The sequence below is a fragment of the Canis lupus genome, chromosome 38 (genome assembly GCF_048164855.1).
Source record: "Canis lupus baileyi chromosome 38, mCanLup2.hap1, whole genome shotgun sequence".
Taxonomy (NCBI): Eukaryota; Metazoa; Chordata; class Mammalia; order Carnivora; family Canidae; genus Canis; species Canis lupus.
The window spans coordinates 371,104-392,967 of NC_132875.1; the positions used below are offsets into that span (position 1 = coordinate 371,104).

The window sequence follows — 21,864 nt, forward strand, 5'->3', positions numbered from 1 at the left end:
GGGCCTTGAGCCTTGTTGGGGGGTCGGGGGCCTTCTCTGTGGGGGAGCCCGGGCCTGGCCCCCAGCTGCCCCTGGAGTCACCTCGTTGTCTCCTTCTCCCCCTCCTTGGCTAATCCACTCAGAAATCCCTTCCCTTTCTCAAGGATTTCACTTCTTCCCGTTGACCTAGATGCTCAGGGCCTTGCGAGGCGGCCGCCCAGCCCTCGGCCTCGGCCCTGCTGCTCGCTGTCCTCTGCCAGATGCCCCATCACTGGCCCCGCTCCCTCCTCACCCCCACTCCGTCCACCTTCCCAGCCTTCTGGTCCACACCTCACCTCCCGCGCTCTCCCTCCCATCGTGGGGGGCGAGGGGGGTCCCGTGCAGGACGAGCAGGGCTGGGGGTGCCCCCAGACGGGGTCTCTGGCTGGGAGGTCGGCTCGGGGGCCACCGGATACCTGCCTCCTCTGCCGACCCTCAGTTTCTTGGAGTAAAGCTGTTGGATGGTGACCAAGGCCCTGTCTTCTCTGACCTTCGGACTCTCTTTCTCATTTTCTTTTCTTCGTTCCGTTTTCTGTCTGGTTCCCTCCTGTTGCTCGCCACAGTGGCCCCTGGGCTCCTTTGCCCCCTGCCTGCCCCGATTCCCTCTGCTGGGTGTGGCTCTCTTCTTGTCCCAGCTTCTGCCGCGCCCCCGTGTCTGCGCCCACTCTGCCGGCTGGGGGCTGCTGGGGGACAGCAGGTGCAGGGCCGGGGGGCGCGGGGGAGCAGGGGTCCCCGTTCTGTGCCGCCTTCCGTCCGTCTCCTCGGCCTCTGGCTGTGTGACCGGCCTGGCCTCCGCCGTCCTCCCCGCCCCCTCCCGTCAGCGAAGTCCTTGCCGGCCACCTGCCTCTGCTCCCGCACTGCCCTCCCCTTGCCCACTGAAGCCAGATTGAAATTCAGGTTTTCAGCAGAACCGTCACCTCGTGCGGCCCCCTCCCCGCTCCCGCTGTCATACCTGCTGCGGCCAGCTCCACTTGGGCTCTCATGCCCTTGTCCTTCCCACCAAACATTCTCCGGGTCCCCTGCCAGGGGCATATTTGCATAGAGCTGTCAGCTTGCGTCTGGCCCAGGTGTCGCCCGGGCTGGCAGGACAGAGGGGGCCGCCGGGCCACAGGCGCACGGGGGAGGGGGCGTGCGTCCAGCTGCACCTGCCAGTCTCTCAGAGCTCGGGAGCTCAAAGTCCTCGCGAGGGGCCCAGGCTGGCAGGTCCCCCGAGGACCGGGGCGGCCGGCCCTCTGCCCTCCGCTTGCCCACCGTGAGTCCAGCAGAGGGGATGTCAGGAGAGTGGACGGGGAACGCCCTGCAGGGGAAGCCGAGGCCGCCCTTCCTTCCCTGTGCGGGGTCACCATCTGGGTCTTGTCCCAAACCCACGGGCCCCCCCACCCGGCCGGGAGGAAGCGCCAGGCTGGCCGCAGGTGCACCAGCTCTTCCTCGCGGTCCAAGAGGGACGGGCACGGGGCCGAGTCCTTGGACGGTCAGCAAGGTCTGGCGGAGGCCCCAGGGGAGCAGGTGATGCCACAGGATCTGAGAGCAGCAGAGCCAGAGGGCCCTGGGGCCCGGCGGCTCGCCGTCCTGGCTTGAGGAGGCTGAGGCCCAGAGAAGCAAAGTCCCAGAGCTGGAGGGGCCGGGGCCGCCCACGGCTGCCGTGTGCCCTCCCGGCGCTGGTCCGGCGCCAGGCCCAGCCTCTCTCAGGTTCCTGTCCCTGCTTCTCCGGGGCTGGCCCGATGGCACAGACCAGGGAACTGCTCTGCGGTCTCTGGGAGGACCAGCCGGCCCCGCGGCCAGCCCTGTGGCCTGTTCAGACACGGGAAACCAGGCCAGAGTGTGGCCACTTGTAAAATCCCATCTGGTCCCTGGAAAGACTCCCCCTGGGCTGTGCCTTCCCCAGCTTGGCCAGCCCGCTCCGGGGGAGGGAGGGAGGGAGGGAGGGAGGGCAGACAGGTTCGGGCGGGGGGAGGGGGGGTGGGGGGGCCGAGTCTGGGTGCCCAGGGCCACTTGCTCGCCTCGGGCTGCGAGATGGATCCGGCGCAGCAGGGCTGGGGCGGCGGTGGGAGGCTTGTCTGGGGCCACATCTGATCTCGCGTCACCTGGCGTCTGCTCAGCCGCGCCCGAGGGCACCTGTGCCAGCCTCCTGACCCCGGCTCTCAGCCTGGCAGAGCCTCCGGGGGCCACGGCACATTGTCTGTTTCTGGCCTGGACTCGGGCCGCGCCAGGTCAGCAGAGCCGCGTCCCCCCACCCCCGCGCCCCCCGCGCCCGCGACAGCTTCTGTCCCAGCCGGAGCCCCGGCGTGTCCCCCTCCCGCGTGGCCCCGCGTGCCCGCCACCTTCAGCCCCTCCGGCCCTGCCTCCGCCCTCCCCGCCTTCTCTGCTCCTTTGCCCGAAGTGCGAATCCCCCTTTGTCCTCCACCGTCCCCTCGGCCGGGCCCAGCTGGAGATCGCAGTCCTTTGCTCCTTTGCTCCGGGAGATGAGCGAGGCCGACGGAGGGGCCCTCCCTGGCTGCTGTGTCGTAGAGCAGGAGGAGGGGGTGCTGGGAGGACAGCGGCACCGACATGTGAGGGCGGGGAGGGGGGCAGCGTGGCGGGAGGAGGGGTGGAGTGTGCAGAGATTTAGTTCCATCTGAGAGCTGTCGGGGCGAATCACAGGCTTCTCTTTGAGCCAGCAGCAAGCTGGAGTGCGGAGCGTGGGTTACTGCGTGGCTGATAAATCTGGGGAGACAGGGCCTGGCCCCCGCCAGCCCCCCTCCCGCAGCCTCGTGTGCCTGGCCCCGTCCCCCTGCTCCCCGGCTGGCCTGGCAGGCAGCGCTCTGGGGACAGGAGGCTGGGCCGCGGGCGTGCGAGGGGCAGCGTGCCCCAGGGGGCGCCCGGGAACGTGTGGGCTGTCGCGTTGCAGCCCGTGTGTGTCCACATGGAGCCTGTGGCGTGTGTCGCAGCGTCTGCAGGCATCTCCGCGGCCTGCAGGATGGAGCGAGACGTCCCTTCTGGTTCCGAATCAGACGTGGGCTTTGACCCCTGTGCTCCCTGGGCCCAACGGAAGGGGAGATGACGCGGGGCGGGGGGCGCCCTGGCCCAAGTCCGGAGAGCCGAGCTGGAGTCCGAGGCGTAAAGTGGGGACCAGCCCCGCACACTGGGTGTCCCTGGGGGTGGCACGGGGCTGAGCGCCCCAAGTGCGTGCTCGTCGCTGCTACTCGGTAGTGTCCGTACCTTACGTCCCCGGAGCCTCGTTTCCCGTTTGTATAAAGTGGACGGAACAGCCGCCGGCGCAGCGATCGTGATGGTGGACACGTGTGTGACGCATCCGCCCCGTGCTTGGCGCGTAGCTGGACCTTATGATTGGGAGTCACCGTCCCTAGGGGCCGCTGCCCGGAGTGAAGGGGCGACAGAGGTAAATCGAAGCGTCCCTGTCCTCCAGGGGCTCCGGGGGTGGGGGACACAGACGCACACACGAGGACCTGAGTCCCAGGCAGGCTCGAGAAGGGCCGCGACCCGAGCCAAGCAGTGCAGGGAGGAGTGGGGCGGGGAGCTGCGCGGGGACAGGTGCTGGGGACGGGGCTTCTGCAGTGTGACCCAGCCTGGCTCCCGTGGGAGGCACAGAGCGCCCCGGCCCCCCGCACTCCTCCTTTCTCCCCGGGCCGCTCCCTGCCACCCTCCAGCTTCTCCTTGGGTCCCCTTCGTGTCCCTCCCCCTCCCGGCCTCTGTGCGGGCTCAGCCTGTGTCGCTGGTCTGGGGTGGGGCCCCCCGAGACCCTCCTGGAGCGGGAGCCATGCCTGGGCCCCAGGTGGGAGACGCGCATCCTGGGGGCACCGAGGCCTCGGGGCCGTGGCTGGTCCTCGCCAGGCCAGCTGGGCCACCGGCACCGGCTCCTCACACCTCTGTGACCCGGAGGGTGTCCCCAGGATCTCCTCCTTCATCTGCCCTCGCGGCGGTGCCCCAGCAGGTGACCCTCACGGCTCACCTTCTAGGGTCTTCCTCAGCCATCCCATCGTGGCGTGGGGTCCCCGGGTCCAGGCTCCCCTCCTTATCCCAGCTCAGCCCTGCGTTGCCTCCCCCGGGGAGCCTCTCAGGACTGACTGTGTGCCCTGGCCCAATCCCAGGGAGACCTCCGACCCAATGGCCTCAACCAGGAGCAGGTTTTACGTGCAGGCCCCAGCGTCCGTGCTGGGGCTCCCAGGCCACCCCGCACCCGCAGGGCCCTAACCACCGCCATGAGCGTGAGCGGGCACACACGGCCCGCCCTGCCCTGCGAGCTCCCCCGGCCTCTGCCCGCCAGGGCCTCCCCTCCTTCCCGCCGCAGGGGCGGCTGCTGCGTGCTCCCCATGGACAGAGCCGCTTCCTGGTGCTTTCTGGGGACTCCCCCTGGAGATCAGGGGTCCGGGCCCCGCAGGGAAGCCGGGCATGAGGCCCAGCCCTGGCCCTGGGCGGGCTCAGCCGGGAAGGAGAACCGCGGGCATGGGGCGCAGCTCCAGGCGCAGTAGAGGGGTGCACGGCGTGAGGGAACCGAGTAACAAGGGGGGCGATGCCGAGAGTGCTCACGAGGCTGTGCACCGGCCGCCCCTGCCATCTCGGCACCTGCCCAACCTCCGAGGCCCAGCCGTGGGCGCCCGGTGGGCACGGGTCTGCGGAGATGCCCGTGGACGCCGCCCCCGCGGTGGAGACGCTGCCCCGCCTGGCCGCTGGTGAAGCAGGCAAGCTGGATGTCAGTTGTCCAGGGAGACTCAGGGCGGAGACGGCCAGCCCTGACCTTGGCACGCGGAGGTCCCCCCCCGCAGATGCGGTCTCCCCGAGACGGAGACGTGGGCGCAGCCTGTTCCCATTTGGGACGGAAGTGCAGACCGAGGGCACCCGCTGTGCATGGCCTAGGACCTCGGGAACCTCAATCCAGGAGGGCTTCCGGGAAGAAGGGGACGTGGGGCCGGTTTGGAAAGAAGGAGAGACACGGTGCTGGAGGAGGAGGCAGCAGGGAGGGGGACTCGGCCTGGGGCCCGTGTGGGGGGCTCGGCGGCAGGTCTGTGGCGTGGAGAGGCCCCCGGAGGGTTGGGTGCGGGGAAGAGGCGGGAGGAGCCCCCTGAGCTCTCGGCAGTGATGGGCAGTGACAGGCGGACGAGCTGGGGACCCCTGACCCCCTCCCGCAGCGCCTGGGGGAGCTGCCAGCAGCCCGGGCCTCGCTCCACTTGGGCTCCGCAATTAAAGGCAATTACTGTGCAGCTCTTGGCTCCGCTCCCGCCGCAGCCGTGGGGCTCCGCCGAGGGGAGCAGAACAGTCATACACGCTGGGCTCCCACGGGGCGGGGCGGGGCGGGGGCACGTGGACACCCCCCCGCCCCGGAGTCGGGGCAGGCGCAGAGAAGCGGGCTCGGGGGCCGCCCTTGACACTGCGCAGACACCCTCAGGTGGGCCCTCGAGGGGGGTTCTCGGGGTGGGTCCCCGGGGGGGGGTCCTCGGGGTGTGCCCTTGGAGCGCGTCCTCAGAGGGGTCCTTGGGATGTGTTCTCGGGGTGTGTCCTCGGGGTGTCTTTGAGGTGCATCCTCGGGTGTGTCCTCGGGGTGCATCCTCAGGTGGGTCTTCAGGGTGCGTCCTTGGGGCACGTCCTCAGGTGGGTCTTCAGGGTGCATCCTCGGGATGGGTCCTCAGGGTGGGTCCTCAAGGTGCATCCTTGGGGTGCACCCTCGGGGTGGGTCCTCGGGGTGCATCCTCTGCTGACCCACAGAGTCGCTCGTGTGTGTGCCTGGCGGCGGCTCACTCAATACACCTGGTGGGCGCAGGGTACGGAGCCCAGCTGTGCCCCGGGATGGCCAGCGGTGCTGTACCAGGACGCAGCTGGCACCTGCAAAGGGGTGGGGGCGGGGGCGGGAGCGGGGGGCGGGTGAGATGACCCAGGCCCGGATGGGAGGACCGAGGCTCAGGCTCATGTCTGCACTCTGACCCTGTCCCCCCTGTGCTGGCCTCGGTGTCCCCCCAGCCCCCTTGCCCTGACCCCAGCGTGTCCCCCCACCCCCGCCCTGGCCTCGGCATCCCCCTGTCCCCCTCATCCCGTCCCCCTCGCCCTGGCCGCAGTATCCCCCCACCCGTCCCCCTTGCCCGGGCCCCGGCATCCCCCCATCCCCCTCGCCTCGGCCCCGGTGTCCTGTGTGTACCCCACACGGCATGACTTGCCTGGGCCCGACCCTTTACATAACAAGGCACCGAAGTCTGCAATGGCCGAGCGCCTCCGCTCCCAGGACGTTCCCAGGGGCCATCGGGGAGGGGTTCCAGGGCGGGGAGCAGGACTAGGGGAGGGGCCGGGCGGGCGGGGGGCCTAGGAGGATGGCCCGTGGTGCAGCCCCCTCCCCCTGCGTGTCCTTACCCGGTGCCCGTTTGGCCTTGCCAGGGACCCAGACCCGCTTCAGCCAGGAGCCGGCCGACCAGACGGTGGTGGCGGGCCAGCGGGCCGTGCTCCCCTGCGTGCTGCTCAACTACTCGGGCATCGTGCAATGGACCAAGGACGGGCTGGCGCTGGGCATGGGCCAGGGCCTCAAAGGTGAGTGGGCTCCCGCCGGCCCAGCGTCCACGCGCCCCTCCCCGTGCTCCCGCTGCGTGCCCGCCAGCCTCCACTCTGCCCCCCACCCCAAGTGCTGCACTTGCTCCTGGCTGCCGCCAGGCGCAAAGAGGGCAGCGGGAAGCCTGAGGCCCGGAGGGAAACCCAGAGACCTGTAGGTAGAAGAGCTTCAGACAGACGGACGCCAGGGAGGCGCTCCAGGCAGACGGAGGGGAGGCTGTGGTCCCGGGGGTGGGGAGCACAGCCACCGTCCCCCGGAGGAGCCTGCTGCCCTCGGGCACCCTCCGGGCAGGGTCCTTGCCCTGTGTCCTGTGGGCAGGGGTGCGTAGGACGGGGGGTGCGCGGGACAGCCGCTTCTCCTCCCCGGGCCTCAGCTCACCCCGGTGTCCGAGGAACCCCTGTGAGCGTTGAGCCCGCACCCCCCCGGGACCTCCTCCTCCTCCTCGTCCAGGGCGGCAGGGTCGCAGGCCGGGACGGGAAGTGGGGACAGGAAGTGAGGGGCTCACCTCCCTGCCGTGTCCCCGCAGCGTGGCCACGGTACCGGGTCGTGGGCTCCGCGGACGCTGGCCAGTACAACCTGGAGATCACGGACGCCGAGCTGTCCGACGACGCGTCCTACGAGTGCCAGGCCACGGAGGCCGCCCTGCGCTCGCGGCGGGCCAAGCTCACCGTGCTGAGTAAGGCCCTGGCCCCCGCCGGCCCTGCCCCCGCCCCGGCCTCCTCCTGGCCTCGCGCTGCCCCCGGAGCCCCCAGCCGTCCCTAAACCCCCCAGCGCCACGTCCAGTAGGAGGGAGCGGGGCGGGCGCCTGGGCCCCGGGCGGGTGCGTGAGGCGGCCTCGGCCGGCTGGGCTGGGCTCCACCCGCGGGACACGGGGCTCCCCGGGGCCCGGCCTTGCTGCCCCAGGGCTGCTCCGGGCCCCCCCAGTCCAGCCGAGCAACTGAGCCGGGGCTGTTTGCCCCCCTCACCGGGTCCCCAGGCCCCTGACCCCCTCCCCGGCCCTGAGATTCCCCTGGGGGTGAGCCGGGGGCTGAGAGCTGGGGTCCTGCTGCCTGAACAGATGTCCCTCCTGGGGGGACCCCGGCCGGCGGCATAGTGGGGGGCGGCCCCGACACGCCCCCTGGCCCCCGCCTCTGCAGGGCTTGCTTCTGCCCACCACGCCCCCTTAGTCCTCCGGCTGCCCCGTTCCTTTCCATCCCGCTCCCTCTCTTCCCTCCGGTGGCCTGGAATCTGTGACCTGGGATGAGCCCCCGGAAGGGTGGGAGGGGGATGGGCTGATGGGTGGGCGGGGGCGGGGAGAGGGCCACAGGACGTGGTCCTGTGTCGGGGTCCGGAGAGCTGGGCCCTGCAGAGGTCACGACCCCGGGGTGTCCCCGGGTGGCCTGGTGACCCCACTCAGGGCCCGTGGTGTAGCCACAGAGGCTGGACGGAACCCATGCGCGGCCCTCGGGCACCTCGCTCAGCCCCCGCGGGCACCGGCCCTGCGCGTCGCGTCCGTGCTTCCCGTTTGACCTCACGGCACCGCTCCTGGGGGAGGGTTCCTGTTATTTTTTAAAATTTTACAAACAGGAAAACGGATGCCGCGGACGCGTGTGCATGTTGACACGCACATTTGTCACAAATCATAAAAATGTGTTTGCGAACGGGCATCCCCGTGCACGTGTGCCTCTAGCTGGCGGCGGGGCAGGCGCTTCAGTGGCCCCGTTTTCCTTTGTGCGGACTCGGAGAGGCAGATGGCTCAGGACCGGGCCGGGTGGACCCCGCGTGGGGTCTGTGTCCACTCCGGCCTCCCCACGCCGTCTCCGCGCGTGCACCCGCTGGCCTGGGACCAGGTGCTCCCGGGAGGAGGAACCCGGGCCTCAGCGCACAGTTGGGCTCGTGCGAGCCGCACAGGCAGCGCGGGCACGTGGGACACGGTCGGGCCAGCACCCCCCGCCACCTCCCCAGAGCCCCCAGGCTGGGCATGGCTGTGCCCGGACCCCAGGGCCTCCCCAGGTCCCCTGACAGGTGCGGAGATGGGCCAGGCTTAGAGGCCAGGGCAGCCCGCTTGGAGAGCCGCCCCTGCGGGCCAGAGTGCAGCTCGGCACAGGTGGGCGCAGGTGGGCGCAGGTGGGCCCCTTCCAGGGCTCCTACCCGGGAGCCCCGCCCCCGCCGGCCTGCAGGGCCCTCCCGGCTCCCGAAGCGTGTCCCACGGAGCCCCTCCCGGCCTGGCCAACACTGGGTGCACCCGGAGATTATCCCTGAAGCCCTGCCTGTGTGTGTTCCGCCCCTCGTCGTTGGTTGGGTGGGCTGGGATCCCTGGGGACCGGCTGTCGCCTGCCCCGGCAGCCGGGCTTTCAGGGCAAGGAGCGGCCCTATCTCCAAGGAGCTTGTAATCCCAGGCTTCAGGGGCCTGTGGGGATAGGGCAGGGGGGCCTCCTGTTTCTTGGCATCGGAAATCTGAGCCAGCCAATCCCTCCTGCGGTCAGCCGGGGCCTACTGTGCACCGTCGGTAGGCGCCCGGACGGCAGCAATGCCCGGGAGCCGGGGACAGCAGCCCTGGCGGGGTGGGGGCCGCACAGTCACCTTGTGCCCCCAACACAAGGTAGGTGAGGCGCTCAGAGCACCCGCCTGGGAACCGCTGACAGGTGGCTGTGGCGGGATGGCCCCTGCAGCAGGTGGGGGGGATGGCAGGGGACAGAAGAGGTGCAGGTGAGAGCCAGTGCAGGGAGGCTGGGGGATGGAGGTGGGGGGGCAGCAGAGGTGCAGGTGAGCCAGTGCAGGGAGGCTGGGGGAGCCTGGGATGGGGGTGGGGGGGACAGCAGAGGTGTAGGTGAGCCAGTGCGGGGAGGCTGGGGAGCCCAGACCGTGAGGGGGGTGCTCGGTGGCCCCACAGGTGTCTGGCAGGGCACTGGCCCACTCTCAGCTCCGCTGCAGGAAATCACCCGCTGGTGGGGATGGCTGTGTCGCCAGGTGGGGGGTGGGGGAGGCCGGGAGTGCACGGGGTGCTGGCCTGCAGGTGGCTTGGGGCCAGCCCTGGGACGGGGCCCACAGGGTGGGAGGCAGGAGGGCGCTCCTCCGCGCTAGGCGCCCAGGGCCCAGGGCCCAGGCTTCCCCGGGTTGAGGCCAAGCCCCCCGTGCGCCGTGTGGGCTGTGCACGGATGGGGGCGGGGGGCGCAAGGGGTCCGTGCTGGTGGCCTGGGCCGAAGCCCCCAGGAGCGAGCGGTACAGTGATTGTGAGTGAGGGGAGCCCCCCCGCCGCCAGGGGCTGGCTGCAGCGGCAGGGACGGCACCGGGCGGGGGCTCTGCCGGCCCCACCCCGACTTGGCTCTGCTCGCCCCGCAGTCCCCCCCGAGGACACCAGGATCGACGGCGGCCCCGTGCTCCTGCTGCAGGCCGGCACCCCGCACAACCTCACCTGCCGAGCCTTCAACGCCAAGCCGGCCGCCACCATCATCTGGTTCCGGGACGGGACGCAGCAGGAGGGCGCCGTGGCCAGCACGGTGAGGCCCGCTGCCCCCCAGGCCCTCGGCCCCTCCACCCAAGGGGTGTCGGGAGGTGGGCGCTCCTTCCTGCACACAAGGAGGGACACACGGGCCAGAGCCAGGCAGGACGGACGGACGCGCGCGCCCGGTGGTCCTGAGGGCCGGGGTGGCCGCCAAGGCTTTGCAGAGGGGGCAGCTGCACGTGGAGGAGCCGCGGGGGCCGCCGGACACACGGCGTAGGCCCCGGGGTGGCGAGGCACGGGGGCCGCGGTCAGCCGCCCGGCGCGGACACCTTGCAGCCTTGCAGTCGGGACTCTGCGGGGTCCGGGAGGATGGTGCACGGAACCCGCTGCGCTTTCTGCCCAGTTTCTCTGGACGCTGATGAGCAAGGAGCAGAGCAGAGCCGGGCCCGGGGGAGGGGGGGCGGGCTGCACCCCCATTGAAGCTCACGGCCCGGCCGTCCCGATGGCAGCCTAGGCGGCCTGTGGCCTGACCCTGTGCCCCCCCGTGTCCCCAGGAACTGCTGAAGGACGGCAAGAGAGAGACCACCGTCAGCCAGCTGCTCATTAACCCCACAGACCTGGACATCGGGCGCGTGTTCACCTGCCGCAGCGTGAACGAGGCCGTCCCGACTGGCAAGGAGACCTCCATCGAGCTGGACGTGCACCGTGAGCGGGGAGCACCCAGGGGGCCCCGGGACCCGGCTGGCGCCGCGTGCAGCCCAGCCCATGACCCAGGCTGTGACCTAGTCTCCCTGAGCCTCAGTTTCCAATTCTGTAAACCCGAAGAGGCTTAAAACCCAGGCCTGCAGGGTCTTCCCTGAGACTCCAAACTAAAAGCGATTTGGGGGCAAAATGCGAGCGCATGTTCGTGGTGGTTTCCTTAACCCACGTGCGGGGGCGAGGTGTTGCCGGGACCCTGCGGGGTCACGTGGGGAAGGTGCTTCCCCGGAGCTGGAACGCTACAGGCTCCGGTTCCCGGCTCTCCGCCCAGTGGGGACGCCCGGGCCGTGTGTTGGGAAGAGAAGGAAAGACCCTCCGCGTCCTGTTTGCAGACCCTCCCACGGTGACCCTGTCCATCGAGCCACAGACGGTGCAGGAGGGCGAGCGTGTCGTCTTCACGTGCCAGGCCACGGCCAACCCCGAGATCCTGGGCTACAGGTGCACGGCGGGGGTGGGTGGCTGGGCGGGAGCTCACGGGGCGTGGGCTGGGGCTGGGGGCGCGGGGCGGGGGGGCCCAGCCCTGAGCCCCATGCTGCGTTGCCCTCCCCCCAGGTGGGCCAAGGGCGGGTTCGTGATCGAGGACGCCCACGAGAGTCGCTACGAGACCAACGTGGACTATTCCTTCTTCACGGAGCCGGTGTCCTGTGAGGTCCACAACAAAGTGGGCAGCACCAACGTCAGCACCTTGGTGAACGTGCACTGTGAGTGGCCGCGGGGGCCTCGGCAGGCTCCGGGGGGGCCGTGGGCGCCGTGGGGCCAGGGGCCGGGGCAGCAGAGGGACAGAGGACGGCGCCCGTGGGCCCCCGACGATGCTGAGACTCTCGCCCGGCTCCTCTCTGCGCAGTCGCCCCCCGGATCGTCGTGGACCCCAAGCCCACGACCACAGACATCGGCTCCGACGTGACGCTCACCTGCGTCTGGGTGGGCAATCCCCCCCTCACCCTCACCTGGACCAAAAAGGATTCAAACATGGTAAGACGCTTGCTGCCCGTCCCGGGCGCCCGGAGCAAGGAGTCGGTCGCAGGTGGGACGGCGGGGTGCGGTGGGGACAGGCTGCAGCCGGGCGTGTCGAGGGCCCTGGGACGCAGAGGCCGGTGCTTGCCATCGAGACCCGCTTCTCCCGGCAGCGCAGCTGGACGGTTCCGTGGCGGCGGGGGGCAGCGGAGGGGCTTCCGCGGACGGGGTGAATGAGTCCACTCCGGACGGCGGGAAGCACGGACCGCGCAGGCCGGAGCCGCGGGGAGAGGGATTTCGGGGGGAAGCCGCCTACCCTGTTTGGCAGGGAAAGCCCTAGAAGGGGCGTCAGGGAGGCCTCGTCCTCAGGGGAATCGCCGAGCCACCGGCCGCTGTGCCCCCACCAGCCCAGGCCGCTGAGACGGCGGGCGTCGGCGCGGCTCTGTTTGGGGTCGGGGGATGCGCCCTTTGCCCTTCGGGGAATTCACTTGTGGCCCTTCCTGCTTTCTCTCCACTGCGTCCAATGCGGGGCCCCCCTCGCACCCAGGGGCCCAGGCCTCCTGGCTCCCCACCCGAGGCTGCTCTCTCTGCCCAGGTCCTGAGTAACAGCAACCAGCTGCTGTTGAAGTCCGTGACCCAGGCCGATGCCGGCACCTACACCTGCCGCGCCATCGTGCCTCGGATCGGCGTGGCCGAGAGGGAGGTGCCCCTCTACGTGAATGGTGAGCGGCCTACGGGGCGGCCCGCCCCCCGCCCCCCGCCCCCTGTCCCCCGCCCCGGCCCTGACTGCGTCTTGCTTGCAGGGCCGCCCATCATCTCCAGCGAGGCGGTGCAGTACGCCGTCAGGGGCGACGGCGGCAAGGTGGAGTGCTTCATCGGGAGCACGCCGCCCCCCGACCGCATAGTGAGTCCCCCCCCCCCCCCCGCCCCCGGCCCCGGTCGTGACCCTGAGCCGCTATGAGCGCTCCCCAGCCCCGTTGGGTCCTCAGCTGCCGGGGCAGGCTCCCTGGCGGAGGGTGCACGGGGCGGGTGCAGCAACAGGTGCGGGAGGCCGGTGCCCGCCACCTGCCCCTCCTGCCTCCCCCCACCCCCTCGTCCCCACACCACGCGCCATTAAGTCCTCCCATGACCATTAGCCGTCGAGGCCCTCATCACAGTTAACGGCCGTTGGGCTAACTCCGCGGCTGCCCGGGGACACTTCATTACCATGGCCGCGCGGGTGGCGGCGCACGGCTCCCCAGGGCCTTCTCCACGGAGTTAGGAGGATCGATCCTGGAAGGGAGCCAGCGCTCGGCCACCGCCCCTCGCCCCTCAGCTGCACTGGAGGGGCCCTGGGGAGGTGCCGCCGCTGCATGGGGCGGGGAGCCTGGATGGCCTCCGCCTGGGTTGGCCGAGGGGGAGTCTGGGACTGCGCCGCGGTCAGTGAGCCTCTCAGACCACAGACCCGGAGCCTGGGCCTGTCACGCTGCAGGCGAGGACGGGGGGCCACACGGGGGCCAGACATCGGGGCTGCCAGACGTCGGTGCGTTGGCCCGGCCGTACCTGCCTTCACGGGATTGCTATGAACACGGGGCTCCCGGACCCCTCCCCTGGAGGCTCATATTTCAGAGTTAGGGCCCGGGCATCCGCGTTCTGGAGTGTCCCCAGGCATGTCTGAGCGCTTCCGACTCCCCGGCACGCCGGGAGCCAGTTTCTCTTGGGCTGGGGACCCCGTGCTGCGGTTGGAGGCAGCAGCTGTGACTTGGGTTTGCTGCAAGGCTGGACGCACGCAGGGCACGCAGGACACGCAGGACACGCAGGACGAGGGTGCCCTGAGGGTGCCCTTCCTTATCACCCCCTGCCCTCCCCCGCCTCAGGCCTGGGCATGGAAGGAGAACTTCCTGGAGGTGGGGACCCTGGAGCGCTACACGGTGGAGCGGACCAACTCGGGCAGCGGGGTGCTGTCCACCCTCACCATCAACAACGTCATGGAGGCCGACTTTCAGACCCACTACAACTGCACGGCCTGGAACAGCTTTGGGCCGGGCACGGCCATCATCCAGCTGGAAGAGCGAGGTGACCGCGGCTGGGGTGCAGGCAGCTGGGGTCCTGCTCCCTGGCCTCTCCCCAGGCAGGCCTCGTGGGGAGCAGCTCTCTGGGGCCTGCATGGGGCCCAGCTGGGGAAACCCGCTCCCGAGCGGTGGGGCCACGGGGTGGGGAAGGATGGCAGGCCCAGGGGCAGGTGTGGGGCAGGGCCTGACCCCGATGCCAGTGGAGTGCATGGGGCCCGGCCTGCGGGTCCTCGTGAGCCGCCGTCCTCACCCCAGCCCTCCCTTCCCTCTGCAGAAGTGCTGCCCGTGGGCGTCATCGCGGGGGCCACCATTGGCGCGGGCGTCCTGCTCACCTTCTTCTTCATCGCCCTGGTGTTTTTTCTCTACCGCCGCCGCAAAGGCAGTGAGTACGGTCCCCGCCCACCCTGCGCCCCCAGCGGGCAGGCCCAGGCGCCCCGGGCTGAGCCGCAGAGGCTGGCGGAGCGTCCAGGCTGCCCCTCCCTGTCCAGGCCGCAAGGACGTGACCCTGCGGAAGCTGGACATCAAGGTGGAGACCGTGAACCGCGAGCCGCTCACGATGCATTCCGACCGGGAGGATGACACTGCCAGCGTGTCCACTGCCACTCGGGTCATGAAGGCCATCTACTCGGTGAGGGCCCCTGCCTCCCGGCCCACTCCCCTCTTCCCGCTCTTGGGACCCCCGCCCCTCTGCTCTACTGACCTCTTTCTCCCCCGCGTCCCTTCCCGGGCCAGCCTTGGTCCCATGCACACGCATATGTGCGCTCACACGTGCTCCACACGTACACGCAGCTGCACAGACGCTCATGCACACACGCATGTGCGCACACATCCTCCCCTGGCTGGTCTCCCAGTAGCAGAGGACCTGCAGGCCGCGCCCTCCACAGGCCGCACTTGGCCCCGTCCTTCCCACGCAGTCAGAGTTGGAAACGCCTGGAAGTTTTCTGGTCCAGCTGCCCAGCAGCTCAGACAGGGGCCGTCCCAGGGAGGGGCAGCGACATGCCCGGAGTCACACTGTGCGTCAGCCACAAAGCTGGCACCAGCTCCGGTCTCTGCCCCCACGGGCCCCAGAGCCTCTGCTGCACTCGTCCGCAGCACCCGGTCTGCCCGCGACCCCAGACTCCACCTCACCCCCACACCCCGCAGCCAGGGGCCCCAGGGCGTGGGGCCGGGCGGCACAGGGCGAGTCCCCAGCCCTGACCTCTACCTCTGCGGCTCTGCAGTCCTTCAAGGATGACGTGGACCTGAAGCAGGACCTGCGCTGCGACGCCATGGACACGCGGGAGGAGTACGAGATGAAGGTGCGGGGGCGGCGGTGGGGAGGGGGCGCGGACTCCCGGGAGGTGAAGGTGCGAGCAGTGGGGGGGAGGACTTAGGGAGGGGGCCCAGGCTCCCCGGAGGTGAGGTGCGCGCATTGGGGGCGCCTGGGGAGGGGGCATGGGCTCCCGGGGAGGTGAGGTACACGCGGTGGGGGGGGGGCCTGGGCAGGTGAGGTTCGCGCATGGGGGGGGCTGGGGAGGGGGCGCGGGCTCAGGGACGTGAAGGTGTGCACCGTGGGGGGGCTGGGGAGGGGGCGCGGGCTCCGGGGAGGTGAAGGTGTGCATGGTGGGGAGGGCCTGGGGAGGGGCGCGGGCTCCCGGGGTGGTGAAGGTGTGCACCGTGGGGGGGCTGGGGAGGGGGCGCGGGCTCCCCGGGGAGGTGAGGTGCGCCCATTAGGGGGGGTCTGGGGGGGCCTGGGCAGGTGAGGTTCGCGCATGGGGGGGCTGGGGAAGGGGCGCGGGCTCAGGGACGTGAAGGTGCGCGCAGTGGGGGCGCCTGGGGACGGGCGCGGGCTCCCGGGAGGTGAAGGTGTGCACCGTGGGGGGGCTGGGGAGGGGGCGCGGGCTCCGGGGAGGTGAAGGTGTGCATGGTGGGGAGGGCCTGGGGAGGGGCGCGGGCTCCCGGGGTGGTGAAGGTGTGCACCGTGGAGGGGCTGGGGAGGGGGCGCGGTCTCCCCGGGGAGGTGAGGTGCGCCCATTAGGGGGGGGTCTGGGGGGCCTGGGCAGGTGAGGTTCGCGCATGGGGGGGCTGGGGAGGGGGCGCGGGCTCAGGGACGTGAAGGTGCGCGCAGTGGGGGGGGGACTTAGGGAGGGGGCCCAGGCTCCCCGGAGGTGAGGTGCGCGCATTGGGGGCGCCTGGGGAGGGGGCATGGGCTCCCGGGGAGGTGAGGTACACGCGGTGGGGGGGGGCCTGGGCAGGTGAGGTTCGCGCATGGGGGGGGCTGGGGAGGGGGCGCGGGCTCAGGGACGCGAAGGTGTGCACCGTGGGGGGGCTGGGGAGGGGGCGCGGGCTCCGGGGAGGTGAAGGTGTGCATGGTGGGAGGGCCTGGGGAGGGGCGCGGGCTCCGGGGAGGTGAAGGTGTGCATGGTGGGGAGGGCCTGGGGAGGGGGCGCGGGCTCCGGGGAGGTGAAGGTGTGCATGGTGGGAGGGCCTGGGGAGGGGCGCGGGCTCCGGGGAGGTGAAGGTGTGCACCGTGGGAGGGCTGGGGAGGGGGCGCGGGCTCAGGGACGTGAAGGTGTGCATGGTGGGGAGGGCCTGGGGAGGGGCGCGGGCTCAGGGACGTGAAGGTGTGCACCGTGGGGGGGCTGGGGAGGGGGCGCGTGCTCCCCGGGGAGGTGAGGTGCGCCCATTAGGGGGGGGTCTGGGGGGCCCTGGGCAGGTGAGGTTCGCGCATGGGGGGGCTGGGGAGGGGGCGCGGGCTCAGGGACGTGAAGGTGCGCGCAGTGGGGGCGCCTGGGGACGGGCGCGGGCTCCCGGGGTGGTGAAGGTGTGCACCGTGGGGGGGCTGGGGAGGGGGCGCGGGCTCCGGGGAGGTGAAGGTGTGCATGGTGGGGAGGGCCTGGGGAGGGGCGCGGGCTCCCGGGGTGGTGAAGGTGTGCACCGTGGGGGGGCTGGGGAGGGGGCGCGGGCTCCCCGGGGAGGTGAGGTGCGCCCATTAGGGGGGTCTGGGGGGGCCTGGGCAGGTGAGGTTCGCGCATGGGGGGGCTGGGGAGGGGGCGCGGGCTCAGGGACGTGAAGGTGCGCGCAGTGGGGGCGCCTGGGGACGGGCGCGGGCTCCCGGGGGGCGGGTGCACGGCTCCCGCGCCTCCACCGCGCCCGCCTCGCCCGCAGGACCCCACCAACGGCTACTACAACGTGCGCGCCCACGAGGACCGGCCTGCGTCCCGGGCCGTGCTCTACGCCGACTACCGCGCCCCGGGGCCCGCGCGCTTCGACGGCCGCCCCGCCTCCCGCCTGTCGCACTCGAGCGGCTACGCGCAGCTCAGCTCCTACAGCCGCGCCCCCGCGTCCGACTTCGGGCCGGAGCCCCCCGCCGCCGGGCCCCCTAACGCCGCGGGCGCCGACGGGGCGGGCGCGCTGTCCTACGAGAACTACGACAAGTTCGGCCCGCACCCGTTCCCCGCGGCCGCCGGCTTCCCGGGCTACCGGCTGGGCTACCCGCAGGCGCCGGCCGGGCTGGAGCGGACCCCGTTCGAGGCCTACGACCCCATCGGCAAGTACGCGACGGCCACGCGCTTCTCCTACACGTCGCAGCACTCGGACTTCGGGCAGCGCTTCCAGCAGCGCATGCAGACGCACGTGTAGGCGCGCGCCCGGCCGGCGGCCCCGGCCTTCGGGGAGCGGGTCTCCCGGAAACACCCCGTCCCGAGGATGGTGCTCCGCAAGCCCCGGCCTCCCGGGCCTGCCCTTCCCTCTTCTTCGGGAGGACGTGTCTCCTCCGACCTGTGCCCTCGCCCTGCGCCGGCGCGGCCCCGGGGAGCCAGGTGCTGGGGCGCGCGGGGCCCCGGGTGCGCAGGGGGCGCGCGCACGGGTGGGTGGAAACGCGGTGGCCCGGCCCGGCCCTCGCAGTCCCCTCCCGGGCTGCAGCGGGGACCTCGGGTCAGCGTTAGCGGGCGCGCCCCAGCTCGCATCCAGCCCTCATCCCGCTGCCACCCGCGCGCCCGTGGGGACACCTGCGCCTCGGCCTGCAGAGGATCCAGATTTCTCCAGTAGCTGCTTTCTTTCCCGTCCGTGCAGAGCCAGCCAGTTAGATGGGGGGCGGCGGGGGGGGGGGGGGGGGGCACCGGGTGCTGACAGCCAGCCCCCCGGGACCCCTCTGCCCGAGCCCCTTCCTGCCCCGACGCCCGCATCCCGGCTTCAACTCTGGGGCCTGTGCCAGCGGGTGGCGTCGGGGTGGGATGCCACAGGCTAGGTTTCAAAGACAACAACAACAACAAAAAAAAACAATGAAAACCTCATTCGGGGAGACAAAATAAAAGAGCTGTAGGGAGTCCCCGCCCCCGCCCCCGCGCAGAGCCCCGATGGGAGGGAAAGGGGACACCCGTTCTCTGCTAGATTCCCAGCACCGTCCATTTACTCTGAATTTCCAAGCACTTTGAATCCATTTTTAAACATTCAGGTGGTAAGACCTGTCCGGAGGCTGTGACAGGCTCGGGGAGGGGCCCGGCCCTCAGGAGGCCGCCACTCGGGGGGCGCAGGCCGCAGTGTCCGGAGACAGCTTTGGGTTTGTTGTTGAGTCTTTTTTTTTTTTTTTTGATTTTGTTTCTTGGACCAATCAGATTCCTCCTTTCACTTCCAGTGCCTTGAGTGTCCAGCTTCGGTCGAGGGCCCAGTGTGGGGGGCCACAGGGGACGGGTATCGCCAGCCCCAGACACGCTGTCAGGTGTCGGCGGGAGAGGGGCCTGGAGGGGAGGGGAGGGCCGCCCCGGGCAGGTGGCGCGGGAGGGCACTGCAGGCAGTCACGCCCATGCTGTCCCCACACGCACATTCCACGCGGCCATTCCCAGCCACCACCTCTGACCAAAGAGAACTGTGCCCCCGCCCGGGCTCCCCGGCACCCGCGTGCTCTCTCTCGTGGTCACCACTCATTAGTCCTGTTTGCTTTAACGACTTACATGCTCATCAGCCACGGGCCATCGCCACCTTGCGGATGGGTCTGCGGGGTGACATTCCTCACCCGCCCTGGGAGGGACGGACCGGCTAATGCCCAGCCCGTGGGCTGCCCCTGCGTGCCCCCCCCCACCCCCAGCAGCCACAGGGGCTCCAGCTGTGCCTGCCCCTCCCCCGGGGCTGGCCCTCCCTCAGCGTCCCCCTGGGCGAGCCCGGGACAGGCCTGGGAAGGGTGCAGGTTCCCGTGCGGGTGGATTCCTGCCTGGCCTGACGGTCGTCGCAGAAACAAGCCGCGCGCAGCCCGGCCCGCTCACCTCTGAACACCACGATGGCTTTTTTAAACACGAGCGTCCCAGAAACTGTTCATTTGGACTCGGGGTTTGGCCGCATTGTGACTCCTCCCTTCCTGTGTCAGTGCTGGGCCCACTCGGCCAAAACGATGATGCGGAGGCACCCGGGGTCTCTAGCCACTGGCCACCTCGGCTGACGGCTCGGGACCGTGGGTTTCCAGACACCTGTGAGCGGAGCCCCTTCCCTGCTCTGGGCACGGCTTGGGGGACCTCAGCGCCCCAGGCCCTCCCCGCCCCCCGCCTCTTGCATGCTGGTCTGATGGAGGGCTGCCATCCTGGTCTTGCTGTTTGTTTGGGGAGGTGGAGGCCCAGCGCCAGGGTGGGGAGCGGGGGGCAGTACGCCAGCGGGGCAGGGGGCGCCGGAGGGGCTCCTGTGGGAGGGTGCTTTGGCTGTGGGCCTCTGGTTGGACGTGTGGGGCACACGCGCCTGCAGGGTGTTCTGGGGGCCGCATGTGAGGTGGGTGTGGGGCGATCTCTGGCCCCCGCCCGACTCCTGTGTGTGGCCAGGCCCGGGCGTGGGCTGCGTCCCCTGGTGCCCGGCTCCAGGCAGCCTGGACCAAGGGGAAGGGCTGCAGCCGCCCTCGCTGGGCGCGGAGAAGCCGGGGTGCCCCCAGCACACGGGGAGGTGAGCGCGCTGCCCCCTCCGTGCAGCCGAGAGACCCAGGAGGGTAGAGCGTTGTGACACAGACTCCGAATGTCCCAGAGGCAGGTGCGACTCTGGGGGAGCTGCAGGGGCTGCCCTAGTGGGGGCCCAGCCCCAGGGTGGTAGTGAGCTCAGGCAGGGGCCCGCAGGGGCAGGGTGCCCTGCCTGGGGAGGGAAGGACAGCTTGACCCGCCTGCGGGCCCCCCCGCGCCCCTCTTGCCCGACGCATTGAGAGGGGCATCTGGGACAGAGCCCCCGTGCCCCCCGCTCTGTGCGGCCCTGTGCTCCTCAGGATGGAGCCAGGCGGGCTGTGGGGACCCCTGCCCCTGCATGTCCAGGCCCAGACCTGGCTCCCCACGGCTGCCCCGTCCACATGGTGTTCCTCTGCGGGCCCTTCCCGTTAGGGAGTCACGGTGTGTGGAACCGGCAGGGAGCCGGGGACGCTCATGCACGCATCAGGGGACAGCGCTGGGACAGGCGTGTTTCTGTGAAGAAGCTACAAAGCTCGACTTAGCTCCCCCCTTCCTGGTTCCCCCCACAGCACCTGTCCGCCTGGCCTCCCTGTGCTGCCTTGGGCTCCCTCTGCCAGGTGCGCGGCCAGGTGCGCGGGTGTGCGGCCAGGTGCATGGGGCCAGGTGCTTGGCCAGGTGCGCGGGACCAGGTGCTGGGCCAGGTGTGCGGCCAGGTGCGTGGGACCAGGTGCTTGGCCAGGTGCGCGGGGCCAGGTGCGCGGCCAGGTGCGCGCGGGGGCGGGGCGGGGTCAGGCCCGCCGAGCATCACTGTGAGGGGGCTCCAGGCCCCGTCCCTGGAGAAACCATTGCTGCGCAGCAGTCACAGGCCATATGGGCGGCTCTGGTACAAGCCTGCCCTGAAAAATAATAACGGTAATAATAATAATAATGTTAGTAGCTCCGATTGCGTAGAACTGTCACATTCCCGCCAGCCTCCTGCCCCTGCCCCTGGCCTCCCGCCCGCCGCAACCCCTGGCCTTCGCTGGGGTGGTGGGCCTGCGGCCTTCTACCTGTGTCTGGGGGTCAGGTGTGCCCCCGCCCCTGGGAACGCCCCCACCGGGGACGGAGCAGCCGAGCGGCCGTGCAGTCCCACTGGGCGCCGCCTGGTAGCGGCCAGACCCGGGGGGGAGGGAGGGCGCCCCGTTCGCCGGGAGGGGGGCTGCGCTCTCCGCCCCGACCAGCCTGGGGTCACGGCCTCCACTCCCGGCTCCGGCTGCATTTTGTCCTCCCGAACCCCAATAATAAACGGATCCATGATGACGATTAAGAGAAGAGAGAAAAGAATATTATTTTTGTTAGGACAGACCATCGTAGGTTTTTAGCAACGTGTGTCTGTGTGCCCTCACGCCTTTTCCTACTCTGTTTTCATTTTCCTTTTTTTTAAATATTATGTACTATATTTTTAGTCTCAAACACACTATATATTATATATATTTAATTTTTTTATATATATAAATATAAATGTTTTAAAAAGTACCATGTTTTGTGTCCTTTAAGGCGTGGGCAGTTCTGGTTACTTAAAGGCTGGGGGTGACGGGGTCACACTCGGGGGGATTTGGTCCTTGGGGTTGCGCTTGCAGGGATGGTCTGCTCGCGTCCCCTCGAGGCGCTGACTTGGGGTGCAGTGCCGCAGGGCCCTGAGGCCAGGGGGTGGGGGGTGCGGGGCGCCAACGGCGGGAGGCTCCAGCCGCCACAACCCCGCGCTCGAAAGGCCGATGCCTCCTCCACTCCTGGGGCAGGAAAGGGGGTGACGGGGCCTGGAGTCCGGATCCCAAAGGAGCCAAGAGGCGGGGGAGCCGGACCGTTTCCAGTTATTAAGGTGCAGACGTCCCGAGCGGGGGACGGAGCGGGTGCCGTGGGCGGCGCGGGCATCCCGCCGACAAATCCGAAATCCCGGAGTGCGGTGGCCTCCGAAAGGATTTCGCTCTGACCGTTTCACAAGCGTGTTTGAGGAGCACCGGGAGAAAAGGCTGTGTTCAGACGACGCTTTTCGAAAGCCATAAATCACCAGAGACACGCGAGGCCTTGTGGTCTGCATCACGCGTGGGACAGCCAAGCAAAGTAGCGCTGGCCCGCGGCGGCCACTCCGCGTGCCGGGGACACGGACGCACAGACGGAGGTGGCGCAGCTGAGCAGCACGCACAGGTGAGGCAACCGTTTCGGAGCAGGTTGGCGGTGACGCGCGGAGGCCCCGCTGAG

General features: G+C 70.3%; 1 protein-coding gene across 3 annotated transcripts in view; it reads left to right on the forward strand.

Moving 5' to 3' along the window:
• The window catches only part of KIRREL1 (kirre like nephrin family adhesion molecule 1), a 66,429-nt gene extending 45,288 nt beyond the window's left edge, over positions 1–21,141 (forward strand). For 2 of the 3 annotated variants that reach the window (XM_072814976.1, XM_072814978.1), the window contains exons 2-15: positions 6,379–6,528; positions 7,074–7,223; positions 9,869–10,026; positions 10,526–10,676; positions 11,063–11,168; positions 11,283–11,431; positions 11,575–11,702; positions 12,232–12,406; positions 12,488–12,588; positions 13,541–13,739; positions 14,010–14,117; positions 14,224–14,363; positions 14,956–15,033; positions 16,883–21,141. In XM_072814976.1, coding sequence (XP_072671077.1) covers positions 6,379–6,528; positions 7,074–7,223; positions 9,869–10,026; positions 10,526–10,676; positions 11,063–11,168; positions 11,283–11,431; positions 11,575–11,702; positions 12,232–12,406; positions 12,488–12,588; positions 13,541–13,739; positions 14,010–14,117; positions 14,224–14,363; positions 14,956–15,033; positions 16,883–17,356 — 2,267 coding nt within the window. In that variant the 3' untranslated portion in view covers positions 17,357–21,141. The remainder of the gene's footprint in view (positions 1–6,378; positions 6,529–7,073; positions 7,224–9,868; positions 10,027–10,525; positions 10,677–11,062; positions 11,169–11,282; positions 11,432–11,574; positions 11,703–12,231; positions 12,407–12,487; positions 12,589–13,540; positions 13,740–14,009; positions 14,118–14,223; positions 14,364–14,955; positions 15,034–16,882) is intronic. The other variant, XM_072814979.1, reaches the window with a different exon arrangement.
• The last annotated feature ends 723 nt before the right edge of the window (positions 21,142–21,864 follow it).